Below are 13,791 nucleotides of genomic sequence, written 5' to 3'. Positions count from 1 at the left end.
TCTTACTGTATAGTACATCAAAATTGTTCATCTATGTCTCTTGAAACATTCCATGTTATATATTCTTTATTTTTCTCTCATGTTTTCTATTTTCGTACGGACTGAACACACAAAAATTGATCACAAACAAACAGTAGAACATTTAAAATACAACTGTCTAGACATGTAACTTTATAATGTTGCAATCGTTATACATATTTCGATCGAAGTTCAACAAGCTATATGGGCCAATAATAAGCCAGCCCACCAGACGAGAGGTTTGTGGGTGGGTTCAATCAGTCAGGCCCAAAATTCATTTAGGCTCTAAAACATTGACAAAAGAGAAGAAAAGAACAACCCATCGCTTCCTATGTGTAGGCGACGCTACGTGTTTGCTCCTCTTGAGCGAATAGTGACCAAACTCCCTCCCCTTCGATCAAGGATGGAAACTAGTTGTGAAAAAAAACCACATTATCCTATCTCACATTTCGAACATCCGTGTACGATTGAGAAATGTATACAAAAATATCTAAATTCGCTTTTCTAGTGTGGCTATGGATGTGGAAAGTAAAAAGCTCAACGGGTGTGGATGATATCCGTATCCAAAGAAAATGTGTCACCTAATAGACAAACTTCTTGTTATCCATAAGCAAGAGAGACAAATACAACAAAGTAGGGAAATAGATTGTGATATTAAGTTTAATCTTTTTATTTGTATAACTTGATATTGGATATAAATACCGGTGCTTTGGCTGAGACATTATTTTTTTAGAAAAGGGAAGTTTTATTCCCATCTCTGCATAAATTATGCACTCAATCAAAGTTTAATTCAAAACAAGTCTCTGGCAAGAAGTAGAAATAAACTATGCAATAAGTCTACTCGAAAGCGGTCACCCATGTTTGGCGAAGATCTCCATTGCTACTATCTCCAGGATACAACTTGCCCACTTAAATGTTGGTCAGTTGTGGTCCTTTTATAAGATGGACCTAGAGCGTGTCCAATGTGTAGCCCTGAAAACAACATGTAAATAAGAAGATAATATCTTTTTGTCAAAAACCAAATCATTTTGACTCAACCAAATAGACCAAATGATTGTGCTTGCTCCCACATAAACTTGAGAACGCAAGTTGCCATCAACTTGTTGAAGCCAAGGACCAAAAAAATCAGCAGAGCTTGTTGGTGGGTAGTAATGTTTAGTATAGTGTTGACAAGAACACGATCCAATTTGTGCTGTTGTTTGGTTTGCAGACATCAGGAATGAAACGATCACATTAGAGAATAAACCCACTAGATCTAGGACGTATCTGTCCCACTTGGGACACACACTAACTCCTTAGCATGAGTGTGGAAAATAGGAGGCGAGCACTGGTAGTGGGTGTGCATGGAGAAGAGAATGAAGACACGAGTGAACTTGGTAGGGCTGGCATGGGTCGATGTAGCATGGATGAGGGCGATCTTGATTTGGACAAGATGAGGGTGACGCGGTCCTAGGTGGGGTTAGCATGTCACGTAGGGAGAAGATGAGAGGGATAGATGGAGGTCAAGGGGGGGGGGGGGGGGGGGTGTAGGCAGATCTTGATGGGATAGCTGAGGCATGGTTAGTGCTCAACATGGACAATGATATCCCAAATGATGGACATGTCGATTTGGTTTGATGGATGGAGAGAAGCGATCAAAGGATTGTTTTTAGTGATGCAATGGATGGAAAAGATAAGGAAAAGATGATGACATGTTGAGATCACTTGTTCGGTGTGTCATCTCAGTTTTGCTGCAAAGTATAGTACAAATGCATATGCTTAGATACACACATACATGTACTCTCACTCCTTTAAACGTGTGCATGAATACCTTACCTAGTGAGCACCTCGAATAGACTAAGCCACTAGGTACTGAACTATTCATACCGCTAAAGTCACTACAAATGTCTCACAGTTGATGGGCACAGGGCACATCACCTAGCGCTAAATAGTATCGTTAAATCCCATAATAAGATTAGCAACATGTGAACATCCGTGTCGAGGACTTGACTCCTCCCCGTTCGCTGGTCTGAAACTTGGTTGAAACTGGCTGAAAACACTGTTCTGGCTGAAATGTTGTGAGAGAAAAATACTATTCTGTCTGAAAAAGAAGCCGAACAAGCCAAATTTCAGACCAGCCGAACGAGGCCAAAGATTCTAAACAATTGAGGAACTTTCGGTTCACACTACCTCATCCCACTTTTGATATGACTTTAACCAAAGAAAAACAAGAATAGTTCTATCCCACTAACAAATATAGAACCAAGACTGATCCATCCGTCTTACTATGTCCCCAAAATAAGCACTATCTTGTTCACTATATAATGGTAATAAATAATATAATTTTTAAAATTATATAAATTGATACTCCCTCCATTCCAAATTGTAAGTTGTTCAAGATTTTCTAGATACATAACTCTTATTATTTATCTAGACATAATATATATCTAGGTGCACAGCAAGATCTATGCATCTAGAAGAGACAGAATGACTTACAATTTGGAATGAAAGGGATATGGATATTAATAAGGTTATATTTTAATTCATCTAACTCGACATTCCATTAAATATTAATGTAATATATCACCGAAATATTGTTTTTAAATTTTTTAATAACACGAAAACATGATTCTCTATTTGCTCACAATATTAGTCATGATATGCTTTTCCATAAATACAATATTCTTTAGATTTAGAAATGGATGGCCATAATTGGTTGTTCCCATGGCATATGGAGTGTCTGAGGCCAAATCGAAGGAAAGTTGGACTTGATTTTTAAATAACTTGAAGAAGGGTATTGGTAGTAGAACATAGAAAATGTATAAGGCAGCACAAGAGGAGGAACTATTGTGCGGCTTGCTAGTGTGTAAATTTTGATGGTTGAACATAATATTTGGCACTAGAGATGTCAAAACTCACTACTAGTTGCTAACGGACATCTAGTTGAGTTGGTTAGGTGGCTCTACTACAGTCCTCAGGTCTTGGGTTCGACTCCCGGCCCTGTGGGAGCGAATTTTAGGATGAGGTTACATATACTGGCGAGCTCTACTCCACGTTCTTTCTTTTAAAAGAACCTCACTACTAGATGTGTTAATGTGATATGGACATGTTACTATGTTATGGTTGTCAATTATGGTTTCATGATCAAATCCAAATTGTGTGATAATGAATTGTGTATGCCATAATTTTTGTCAAAAGTTTGCATATATTTAAAATATATTAGCAAATTGTGTCAAATTTTGTTACTAAAATCCTTGTTAAATATGTACAAAATAATGTTTAAATCTTGAGGCCAAAAAGGGGTAAAACTAAAAAGATCAACAAAAGTGGGAGCAAATCCACAAGGGCAAAACAATCATTGCATCTTAGAATTAACACTATTACAATGACTTAAAAGAATCGGGAGAAAGTTTGCCTTCGAGTTGAAATAACAGGGGCAAAAACACAAATTTTAAAATTAAGAGTAAAATTACCATTGAAGGTGTGTGATATTGGAATTAAGATTGGAAGGATCCAATTTTATTTGTATTTGAGAATATTTAAATTCATATGGGAATTTATTTTGAAATATGTACTATCTTGATATATTCGATCCGTTTCAACTCCAACCTCCAATCAACTTTTACTTGTCCACTAGTTAGCGGTCTCTTCACATTTTGATATATTTAATAAACGTCTCCCAGTTAATAATATGTACTATTTTTTACTCTCCGTCCCAAAAAGAATTTAATCTCTCTTCACGAGGAGTGAAAGAATCTTAAGTTTGACTAAGTTTATAGAAGATATTATCTAATTTTAGATCTCCAATTAGGTTTATTATGATAATATATTTCGTGATTAATCTAATGATACACTATCTTTGACATCCCGGGAAATGAGATTTACATTTTTTTTCGGGAATGAGGAAGTATAAATAGATATATTAAAACCCCTTTTTCAAAATAAACCAGGTGATATGATTTTATGTTTTCGAACTAATAATATAATCAATAATAAATATTTTGAAAGTGGACCAGATCAGCGCCAAGCACTTGTGTCTGTACTCTGTAAGGCAACGGGATTTACATGTCAGGTCAAATAGTGTACCCCTCGGAGTCGGACCCGAATGATCCACCGTGCAGATCAAAAGTCGACGCCGTGCAGTGAGAGATATTACTAATATACTACTCCTACCACTAAAGAACTAATGTGTCTGGGATCATTCACCATTACGTTGCCGATCAAACGTTTACTGCTCCTGCTGCCTGTTGCGTTGCGTTGTGTTGACCGTTGACTGCCCGCCTCTACCCTCTCTGACGAGTGACGACGCTGCAGCAAAACTTGGAGCTGCAGCTGCCTCTGCCTGTTGGAATCATTGCATATTTGTATTGGAGCTCTTGTCAGGAATACAAGAGCCGTGTGGAAAGTGAACCGCTTGCTTGGGCATCCCCATCCCATCTCACGACACTGTTTGATCTTTGCTTCAATTTTTTCTCATGGCGAAAAAAAAAAACTTAGACGCAGCTTGTAACTTTTTTTTCTCGGGGTACAAATACAGCAAGAGAAAGAAGATAAGGCACGACATAACCAGAAAGTGAAGTTGTTTCTGTTTTTAGTTGATAAAACAGGGACAGAATATCCCATCGGAAATTGGATTTTTAGTTTCTTGTAATAAGCTGACGTCCAGTAGTACCCATTCCACTCTGTGCGATCTTACAGTCGTATATATGTCCCGTAAATCTGGAAATGTCAGGGCACAAGCACAAACAAAGTGGACGTGTTGACTGTTGACAGATGAAACACAATAACAGAGGCAGTCAGGCAGAGGCAGGGGAGGGGAAGAGAAGCAGCAGCAGCAGCAGCAGCTAGGCCAACAAGCCAAGCCAAGGCAAGGCCGGCTCAGCGGCTGGCGGCGCATAGATAGATAGAGATAGTCATGGCGAAGAGGCCAGCAGTCGAGGAAGCGCTCCTCGCAGCGGGCGAGCCCGAGGAGGAGGAGATCCTGAGCGTGCGCGAGGAGCTGAAGAAGCAGCTATGGCTGGCTGGGCCCATGATCGCCGGCGCGCTGCTGCAGAACGTGATCCCGATGATCTCCGTCATGTACGTGGGACACCTTGGGGAGCTGCCCCTCGCCGGCGCCTCCATGGCCAACTCCTTCGCCACCGTCACCGGCCTCAGCCTGCTGGTAACCACATACTACCAACTCCTACTCTACTCACCAAGCTCACTTCCACGCCGAATGGCCTGTTCTGAGTACTAGTACTAGTAATTTGCTACGCATAAGACGATCGAATCACTTGCATGGTGTCCTTCTTGGCCACTCTCAGAATCAGTTGGTTTTGCTGTCACTACCCACGAGCTTTTATTTTCTCAAGTGTCGGTGTCTAGGCTACAGTGTGTTTCCCAGTTGCTGTACTACATTTCATCCCTCTTGCAATTGCAACAACCTCCTCTCTGATGGGGAGGAAAGATCAGCGACTACCGAGCCACGAATATTAAATCCTCCAGTCGCCATCAAAATCATTTCTCTTTTTGACTCTTCGACGCCGTCTTCTAGCGAGGAGAACTTGCATTGTTCTTTCTGTATAGTATAATATTAGTATCAGTTCTTTTCTCTCGGTTTATATTTTTTCGTGGAACTTCATGTGTGGCCCAGTGAGACCTTTCTTGGTGGCAGACAAGTTTTAACACGTGACACCAATATTTCCTATGTCGTCTTCTGGTCCTTTCCCCATCTGGTATTGTAGATTTTTTTTAGATAAATGATAGTTCATACCTGGCTTCCTCTACCACCAGGTAGAATCAGACTAATTATTACAAGGTTCGGCTCGTAGGTTAGCATACGAGCTGTAAAGAACTCCATCTTACAGCCACCCATACAAATGCACAAAGTAAAGTTTTTGACTAAACGAGACCAATAGACCTATTTGACAACCATCCTTTGGAAAAAAAAAATGCAAGGCCGACGTCTCTAGATGATGCCCTGCTAGGATCAGCTGGTCCCGTTGATCATCACACTGCTGCAGTCTTGCCCATTGACAAAGCCAGTGGATTCCCCTGAAAAAAACCTACAAAAAAGATTTTGGTCTACATTTGTCAAAAACCACCTCGTTTCTCGTTATCCAAACTGCCCAACACAAAGCTGATGCTGCAGTCAACAACAATGAATTATGTTTGTTACCACTTGTCTTTGACCACCTGTTAAACAAGTCATCTATACTCTGGGGAGGCGATATCCCAAACATTAAATGTACAACACGCCACAAGAATTTGGCATAGAAACAATCAAAAAAAAAAGGTGCGGAATACTTTCTGGTGAGTGACAAAAGCTACACCTTGAATCACCATTCCAATTTCATCAAGCAATGTTGTCTTTAGTTAAAGTCACACCTTTTTTTAGGTACCACAAAAATATTTTTATTATTGTAGGGATTTTAATTTGCCATATGTCATGTGACACTCTAAGCCCATTGTTAACCAACGCAGCATATATAGATTTGACGGAAAAAATTCCTGTGAATGTAGAGCCCAAACAAAAGCATCCCTATCCCCTATAGGTTCACATCATGTAAAGAGGCAACGATTCTATGCCAATCCCTTAGGTTCCAACCCACTAAATTCCGACGAAAAGAAATGTTCAGTGGGGTTGAGCTAAGTACTTTTGCCACATAATCTTGTTTTCTTCTCACAATATTGAACAACACGGGGAAATTTATCCTTTAGTGGCCGGTTACCCAACCAAGTGTCTACCCAGTCTTTCACCTTGAAAGAACCGAAACCCATAAAAGTGCCTTTAACATTCATCAACCTTTTTCAGAAATGGGAGTGTTGTTTTTTTGACGCAACTCCCTACAGTCTTATCTTTGATATATTTATTCCTCAAAAGTTCCTGCCACATGCCATCTTCATTTAACAATTTAAAAAGCCATTTACTCAACAAACATTTGTTTTGTATGTCCATATTCTATATTCCTAGGCCACCTTGAATTTTTGGTTGACACAAAATTTCCCATTTAACTAATCTATATTTGCGTTTGTGTTGGTCATTTTACCAATAGAATCTCGATCTGAAACAGTCAATTTTTTTAGCACTCCTCTTGGGAGTTCGAAAACGACATCATAAACATCGGTAGACTAGAGATTACCGAGTTTATTAAAACTAACCGGCCTCCTGTCGAAAGCATTTTCCCTTTCCACCCACTAAGCCTTTTTCCAATTCTGTTCTCAATTATTTGCCAGTCTTTATTGCTTAGTTTTCTGGTGTGCATAGGTATGCCAAGATAACGAAAGGGGTATTTCCCAATATGACAACCAAACAGCTGCAAATAAAACACCTCATGCTCTTTTGCTTTACCAAAACAAAAGATTTCACTTTTGTGAAAGTTTATTTTAAGCCCCGATAGTTGCTCGAAGGTACTAAGTACCAGTTTCATATTTACCGCCTTCTCAACATCATGGCTCATAAAAATCACCACGTCATCCGCGTACTGGAGAATAGACATGGCATCTTAAATAAGATGAGGAATAACCCTTTCTACCTGACCTGCTTCCTTTTCTCTAGCAATTAGTATGGCTAGCATGTCCGCCATGTAGATGAATTTGTTTTAATTTGTGAGCTGTATTTGTTCTTTTTGCCTATGGTCACAGACCTATATTAAAGTTAATCCAAGCATAAACATGAAGTACTAATACACGAACACAGGATCTTAGATCTTAGAATAGCATCATGAGTTCATGACCACACAATTTTACATAATACGGAATACATGAGTGAAAAACCAGAGTTGGGACGGAAAAAGGCGGTCGTCACCCCCTTGATCCCCGTCAACGGAGACTCAGGTGCGCTCACCGGCGCCGCTAGTCCCCCTCCCCTTGAGCCACCTCCTCGGCCGCTGTTGCTGCCCTCCAGCGTGCGGCAACGGTGACACGCGGCGGACCCTAAAAACAAGCCCCGTCCACAGTCAACCCTCCTTCCTCCTACCCTAGTGCCCCCTCAAATCCTTTGTCTCCCGTTCCTTCCATTTCATTTGCGGCGTCACCAAGCGGTCGACGGGGTGCATTTGAGCCCCTGAGCCTGGATCTAGTGCCCCCCGGCCTGTGTGGTGCAGCACCGGCAGGCTCCCCCCTCTCGACGTAGCGCACAACGACTCATTGTGGTTGCACCCTCTTGTCCCCTAGGGCCCCAGAGCGGCACAGCGGCCGGCACCCTCCACCCTGCGTGGCGCTTCGGACCCAACGCGGGTGCATCCCCGAGCCCTCCTCATTCCTAGGTGTGGTGGCGGCTAGCGACCGCCCACCCCCCGCCCCCGGCCAGGATGTTTCTTGGTGCTGCCCCCACCCCTGTCGCGGAGCTCTCATGTGTTGACCCGTCGGCACTGTGCTTTACCGGCGGGGGCGTGGAACCCTCCTCGCCTATGGGGGGCTCACTCATCGTCACTCTTCGACGACCGGTGGGGCGGATTTGGCCCCCAGGGCACCCATCCGGCGCGGCGGCGGCCGGCCCCCTGGCCGACAAAATCCCCAGCGCGGTGCTCCACAACGAAATGCGGACACATGCTCGTGCAAGTTCCCCCTGGTGTGACCTCTCCATTGCGGTGCTTTAGAGTGGAGGAGCCCCTGCATGGGCGTCTGCTCGGCTAGATTCGTCGGCCTCATGGGTAGATCTGGTGGTGCTGCTCTATGGTGCGATGTCTCTTCTTCATCTACGTGTGAAGGGGCCCTGGCATGGTTTGGCCGCAGGCATGCTGACGGCGGGGCCGCGTGACTATGGGCATCTCTTTGCTGGATTCGGCAACCTCTCGTCCAGATCTGGTGGAACCACTGCTGTCCTCTTGAACTCTAGGCACAGATGCTGCTCTGGCAGCAGTGCAGTGTTCTTCTACATGTGCGTGCGTTGTGCACGTGGTTTGGCTGTGGGCAAGCCAATGGTGGGGCGTGTGTTCGCAGGCGCCCTCCCGCTGTGCCTCCTGTTGGGTAGAGCAGAGCATTGACTCGGCAGTACGACGGTGTCGACCATGCCTGTGCCCACGGTGGCGGTGACAGCATGGTGGCTGGAGTCTTGACAACGCGACAATGCAATTTGTTGCCTCGTCTGAGAGAGCACTTGCGAGGGTTCTGGGCAAAAGCTCAACTTAGCTCTCGGTTGGGCCAGTGATGAGGGACATCATTGGGTGAAACTGCCTTCTTGAAGGCGTCGCTGAAGAACCTCTTGCTACCTCCTGGCTAATTGTAGTTCTCCTCGGCACAAGACTCAGGTGAAAGCCTTGCTAAGCTCCTACTTGGCTGATGATGATTACATTCTCGTGTCATTCACCTTCCTGGAGGCATCGTCGAAGAGCTCCTATGCCTTGGTGTTGCAGTTTTTCCTCTTCTTACTAGTGTTTTGTGGTTGTGCCACCGTTCATCGTTGTGCTGGGGTATCTGTTGTTGTTTTTTTCTTATTAGTGGATATGCAACAAGCTCGCCCTTGCACTGGTGGGGCTATTGTATGGTTTTAGTTCAGTTTTCAAAAATTAACCAGATGAAAGGGTTTTGTCTCGTTCCCTAAAAAATAAGGCAAATAATGATATATCGATACTATTCAAGTGGGGGATTATTCCCCCGATGACACTTAAAAAAAAGGAGTTGGGCGTAGTCATAGGAGCCTCGAGTGGTGATGCACATGTCTGTGGTGGTGCTAATGACGCTGAGGTCTTAGATGCCCTCTGTCCATGAACTGGAGAAGACACTGAGTAGTGGTGACCTTTTGGACGCCACCGAGTTTGCTTTGCACGTGGTGTGAACCTTCCAAAGCCATCCAGTACTCCGTCGACCAGTTTGGTGTTGTGTTTCACGTGGTCGTGATGCACGGGGCATCACCCCTCACATATATAGCACTGCGGTCATGTTCTAAATAGCAGGGCTAAGACATTTAGCGATCACGCTTCTTAAATAGCTAATAGCAGGCTAAATCGGACTATATTGGCTAAAAGCAGCTAAATTGTACATATAAGCAAATAGCTTTCTCCTCTGCCTACAACTATATCTAGAGATAGCGGCAGATAGTGAGACTTAGAACCTTGACTGTGGGCTTGGGGGCCACACCCTAGATGACTTAGGGTTGCCGCTGATCACGGCAAAGCTTATCTAGTTGGATACGGACCTGACAGGTGGACTAAAACTAAACATTAACTTAATCTCATGATTAATCTCGTGATTAGCTGATATCACCTTCCAACAACCTACAGTAAGTACTAGCTAGCACATACTCTCTCAGTATCTGAGTAAATCATTTCTTAATTAACTAAGTGTGTTTCTACTACCCATGCAGTTTTTTTTAATATATGCAATAATTGATTGCTCTGCCTCTCTTTGAGCATGCAGCTGGGAATGGCAAGCGCGCTAGACACGCTGTGCGGCCAAGCATTCGGCGCCAGGCAGTACTATCTCCTGGGCATCTACAAGCAGCGCGCCATGTTCCTTCTCACTGTCGTCAGCGTCCCTCTGGCTGTCGTCTGGTTCTACACCGGCGAGATCCTCCTCCTGTTCGGCCAGGACGCGGACATCGCCGCGGAGGCCGGCACGTATGCCCGGTGGATGATCCCGTTGCTCTTCGCCTACGGCCTGCTGCAGTGCCACGTCCGGTTCTTGCAGACGCAGAACATCGTGCTGCCCGTGATGGCGAGCGCCGGCGCGACGGCCGCGTTCCACCTGGTGGTGTGCTGGGTGATGGTGTTCACTCTCGGGATGGGCAGCAAGGGCGCCGCGCTGAGCAACGCCGTCTCCTACTGGGTCAATGTGGCGATACTGGCTGTGTACGTGAGGGTTTCCAGCGCGTGCAAGGAGACGTGGACCGGCTTCTCCACGGAGGCCTTCCGTGACGCGCTCAGCTTCTTCAGGCTCGCGATCCCGTCGGCTCTAATGGTCTGGTACGTCATTCATGTTTTAATGAAGTTTCTGAGCGACTAATTATCGCACTATTTGCCATGCCACATTGACGAGGATGAGGGACACCGGTTGCTTTGCATTGCAGCTTGGAAATGTGGTCGTTTGAACTCATTGTGCTCCTCTCGGGCCTTCTTCCCAACCCAAAATTGGAGACCTCCGTGCTATCGATCAGGTTGCAATTTGAAGTTACTGATTGTTCCAAGCCAAGGTTTATTTATGCGAATGGCTCCTCATTGCTGAACATAAATGAAAATAAACGGCATCTTTTATTTACAGCCTTAACACTGCTACCATCGTGTGGATGATCCCCTTTGGGCTTGGCTCTGCTATCAGGTACTAACCTTCTGAACCAAATCAAGCCATGATCATCACCTAATATAAGCTCTGCTGCTCATTGCTTGTTTGGGTGCTGATGACTTGACCTGATCATGGTGCAGCACTCGCGTGTCCAATGAGCTGGGTGCAGGGCGGCCTCAAGCCGCCCGTCTTGCGGTGCGTGTCGTCGTCATATTGGCTGTCTCCGAAGGGCTGGCCGTGGGTCTCATCCTGGTGTGCGTGCGCTACGTCTGGGGGCATGCCTACAGCAACGTCGAGGAGGTCGTCACATACGTGGCAAAGATGATGCTGGTCATTGCAGTCTCCAACTTCTTCGATGGGATCCAGTGCGTTCTTTCAGGTGCAGTGTTTGAGCTACTTTCCTTACACCTTTCAGAAATTCAACTGTTATGGATTTTCTACCAAATTCGTGCATTCCAAACAGACCACAAAATTGCGTTCGTTCTCTTTCGATGCGATTGTAGGTGTGGCTAGAGGCTGTGGATGGCAGAAGATCGGTGCCTGCATTAACCTTGGCGCCTACTACATCGTGGGCATCCCGTCTGCGTACCTCTTTGCTTTCGTCCTGCAGTGTCGGTGGGACGGTGCGGTTTCCAGCTTCTCCTGAATGAAACTATTATTACTATCCCCAAATTTTTTTTACACGGCGAGTGTTTCTCAGTGTTCCAGTACGTACTCTCTTGACTGATGTCGTTCGTTTGTCTCACTGACAAACAGGGGCTTTGGTTAGGGCATCATATGTGGCCTCATGGTACAGGTCCTTCTGCTCATGATCATCACACTCTGTACCAACTGGGATAGCGAGGTAGAGTACGCACATACATCTATTCTGTCTCCCACCATTTATTGACTCTCTGACCAAAGAATTGGTCCTGCAAATTGCACAATTAGATACTACAATCCCATGTTTCATCATATTTGAAACTGCTGTTATAGATTACTACTTATTTAGTATACAACTCTAATGCCTCAAAGTGGAAATTTGGCTTCACCTTTTATATCATCATATAATGGGTGCAGTATGTACATATCAAATTCATTCACTGCTTATATTTTGGTATATTTACAAAATAAGGGTTACAAACTTTCTTATTATATAAGTTGATGTTCGTTTATGACTGAGAACTTTGTACAGAAAATCTCACTTTGAACCTTTGAATCCATAGGCAACAAAGGCTAAGAACAGAGTGTTCAGTTCTTCCTCTCCCGCATCCGAAACGTGAAATGAAGTGCTATCATATCCACTGGTGGTGAAGCCAACTGCAAACGAACTTGGAAACGCCTATACCACTTACACCAGTACTGCATGATTAGCATTGCCACTTGCAATCTGGATTTTGATACATAAATGCGTCCCTTGATTCATGCAACGTATTAAAGCAGAAGCAGGGACATGGAAAGCTGCTTAGAGCAAGGCCAATAATAAGGCAAAGTGTTTGGCTATTAGCCAAGTTGCAATAGCCAAGCTATACAACAATAGTCTCTTATTGGTCTATAAGAAACTTTTTTTATTGTTAGTTTTATCCCATGCCCCACCTTCTCTTTCCTAATTCTCCTTATATTCACTTAGTGCGTGGACCCACTACTGCATATGTATCCGTGCCCAGCTTAGTGCTTGCATGAGAACCAAACTCTCCTCTCTCTCCTCCCTTCTCTCCTCCACGTTAGCATTTGCTTGGCAATAAACCAATTATGGTACCTGCTCTTATGCAATAGCGTATAGTACATGAATTTAGGAATATATGCCACCGTTGTCCTCCAAATGGCCGCATCCAACAAAACGTGGGTAGTCCCATGACCAGTTTTTTCAGTGGAATGAAAAAGACATGCTATTACTTAAGGTCACTAATCATGCTTGGCTATCATTTCTACCACCGACGTTATAATCGGTGCCACCTATTGATTGAAAGGCTGTTAAATAACTGGATGCAGACTTCTTATGTGATGCTGTTATAGTCTTATAGACAGGAATATATAGAAGTATAGATGGTGAAATGGAGGCACTATGTCTTAGGCCTGGTTTAGTTCCTAAAAATTTTCACCCTAAACTATCATATCGAATCTTATGGCACATACATGGAGTATTAAATATAGACGAAAAAAAAACTAATTGCACAGTTTGGTTGGAAATCGCGAGACGAATGTTTTAAGACTAATTAGTCCATGATTAGCCATACGTACTACAGTAACTAACATGCGCTAATGATAGATTAATTAGGCTTAATAAATTCGTCTCACAGTTTCCAGACGAGCTATGTAATTAGTTTTTTTATTAGTATTCGAAAATCTCTTCTGACATTCTCGAAATATCCGATATGATATCCAAATATTTTCATTTCACAAACTAAACATAGCCTTATTCGTCCGCCGTGCTGTGCCCGACATTTTGGCCTAGTCATGGCCCTACGGCCTCTTACCCTTGCCGTGCCGTCACGACAAGCAAGGCGACCCAATGGGCCTGTGCTAGCCCCACCTCTATAGGAGCCACCGTCACTTCTTGCGTAGCGACGCCATTGCCATCGCCGCCACGCAACGGTTGTTGCTGTAGTTCCT

At 44.0% G+C, this 13,791-nt stretch overlaps 1 protein-coding gene across 2 annotated transcripts; it reads left to right on the top strand.

Moving 5' to 3' along the window:
• The first annotated feature begins 4,699 nt into the window (after positions 1-4,699).
• Positions 4,700-12,982, top strand: LOC136523114 (protein DETOXIFICATION 16-like). Of its 2 annotated transcripts, XR_010776103.1 has the most exons (7): positions 4,910-5,161; positions 10,339-10,883; positions 10,988-11,074; positions 11,179-11,235; positions 11,340-11,578; positions 11,703-12,043; positions 12,405-12,982. XR_010776103.1 is itself a non-coding variant. In XM_066516895.1 (6 exons), the coding sequence occupies exons 1-6, from the start codon at positions 4,913-4,915 to the stop codon at positions 11,843-11,845; spliced, it is 1,320 nt and encodes a 439-aa protein (XP_066372992.1). In that variant the 5' UTR covers positions 4,700-4,912; the 3' UTR covers positions 11,846-11,890. The 2 variants fall into 2 exon arrangements, 1 of the variants encoding a protein (XP_066372992.1); XM_066516895.1 differs by lacking the exon at positions 12,405-12,982 and having other exon boundaries at positions 4,700-5,161; positions 11,703-11,890.
• The last annotated feature ends 809 nt before the right edge of the window (positions 12,983-13,791 follow it).

Source organism: Miscanthus floridulus, chromosome 18, assembly GCF_019320115.1.
Source record: "Miscanthus floridulus cultivar M001 chromosome 18, ASM1932011v1, whole genome shotgun sequence".
In the NCBI taxonomy this organism is placed as follows: Eukaryota; Viridiplantae; Streptophyta; class Magnoliopsida; order Poales; family Poaceae; genus Miscanthus; species Miscanthus floridulus.
The sequence above is the reverse complement of the archived record's forward strand: the minus strand, read 5'-3'. Positions and strand labels throughout refer to the sequence as shown.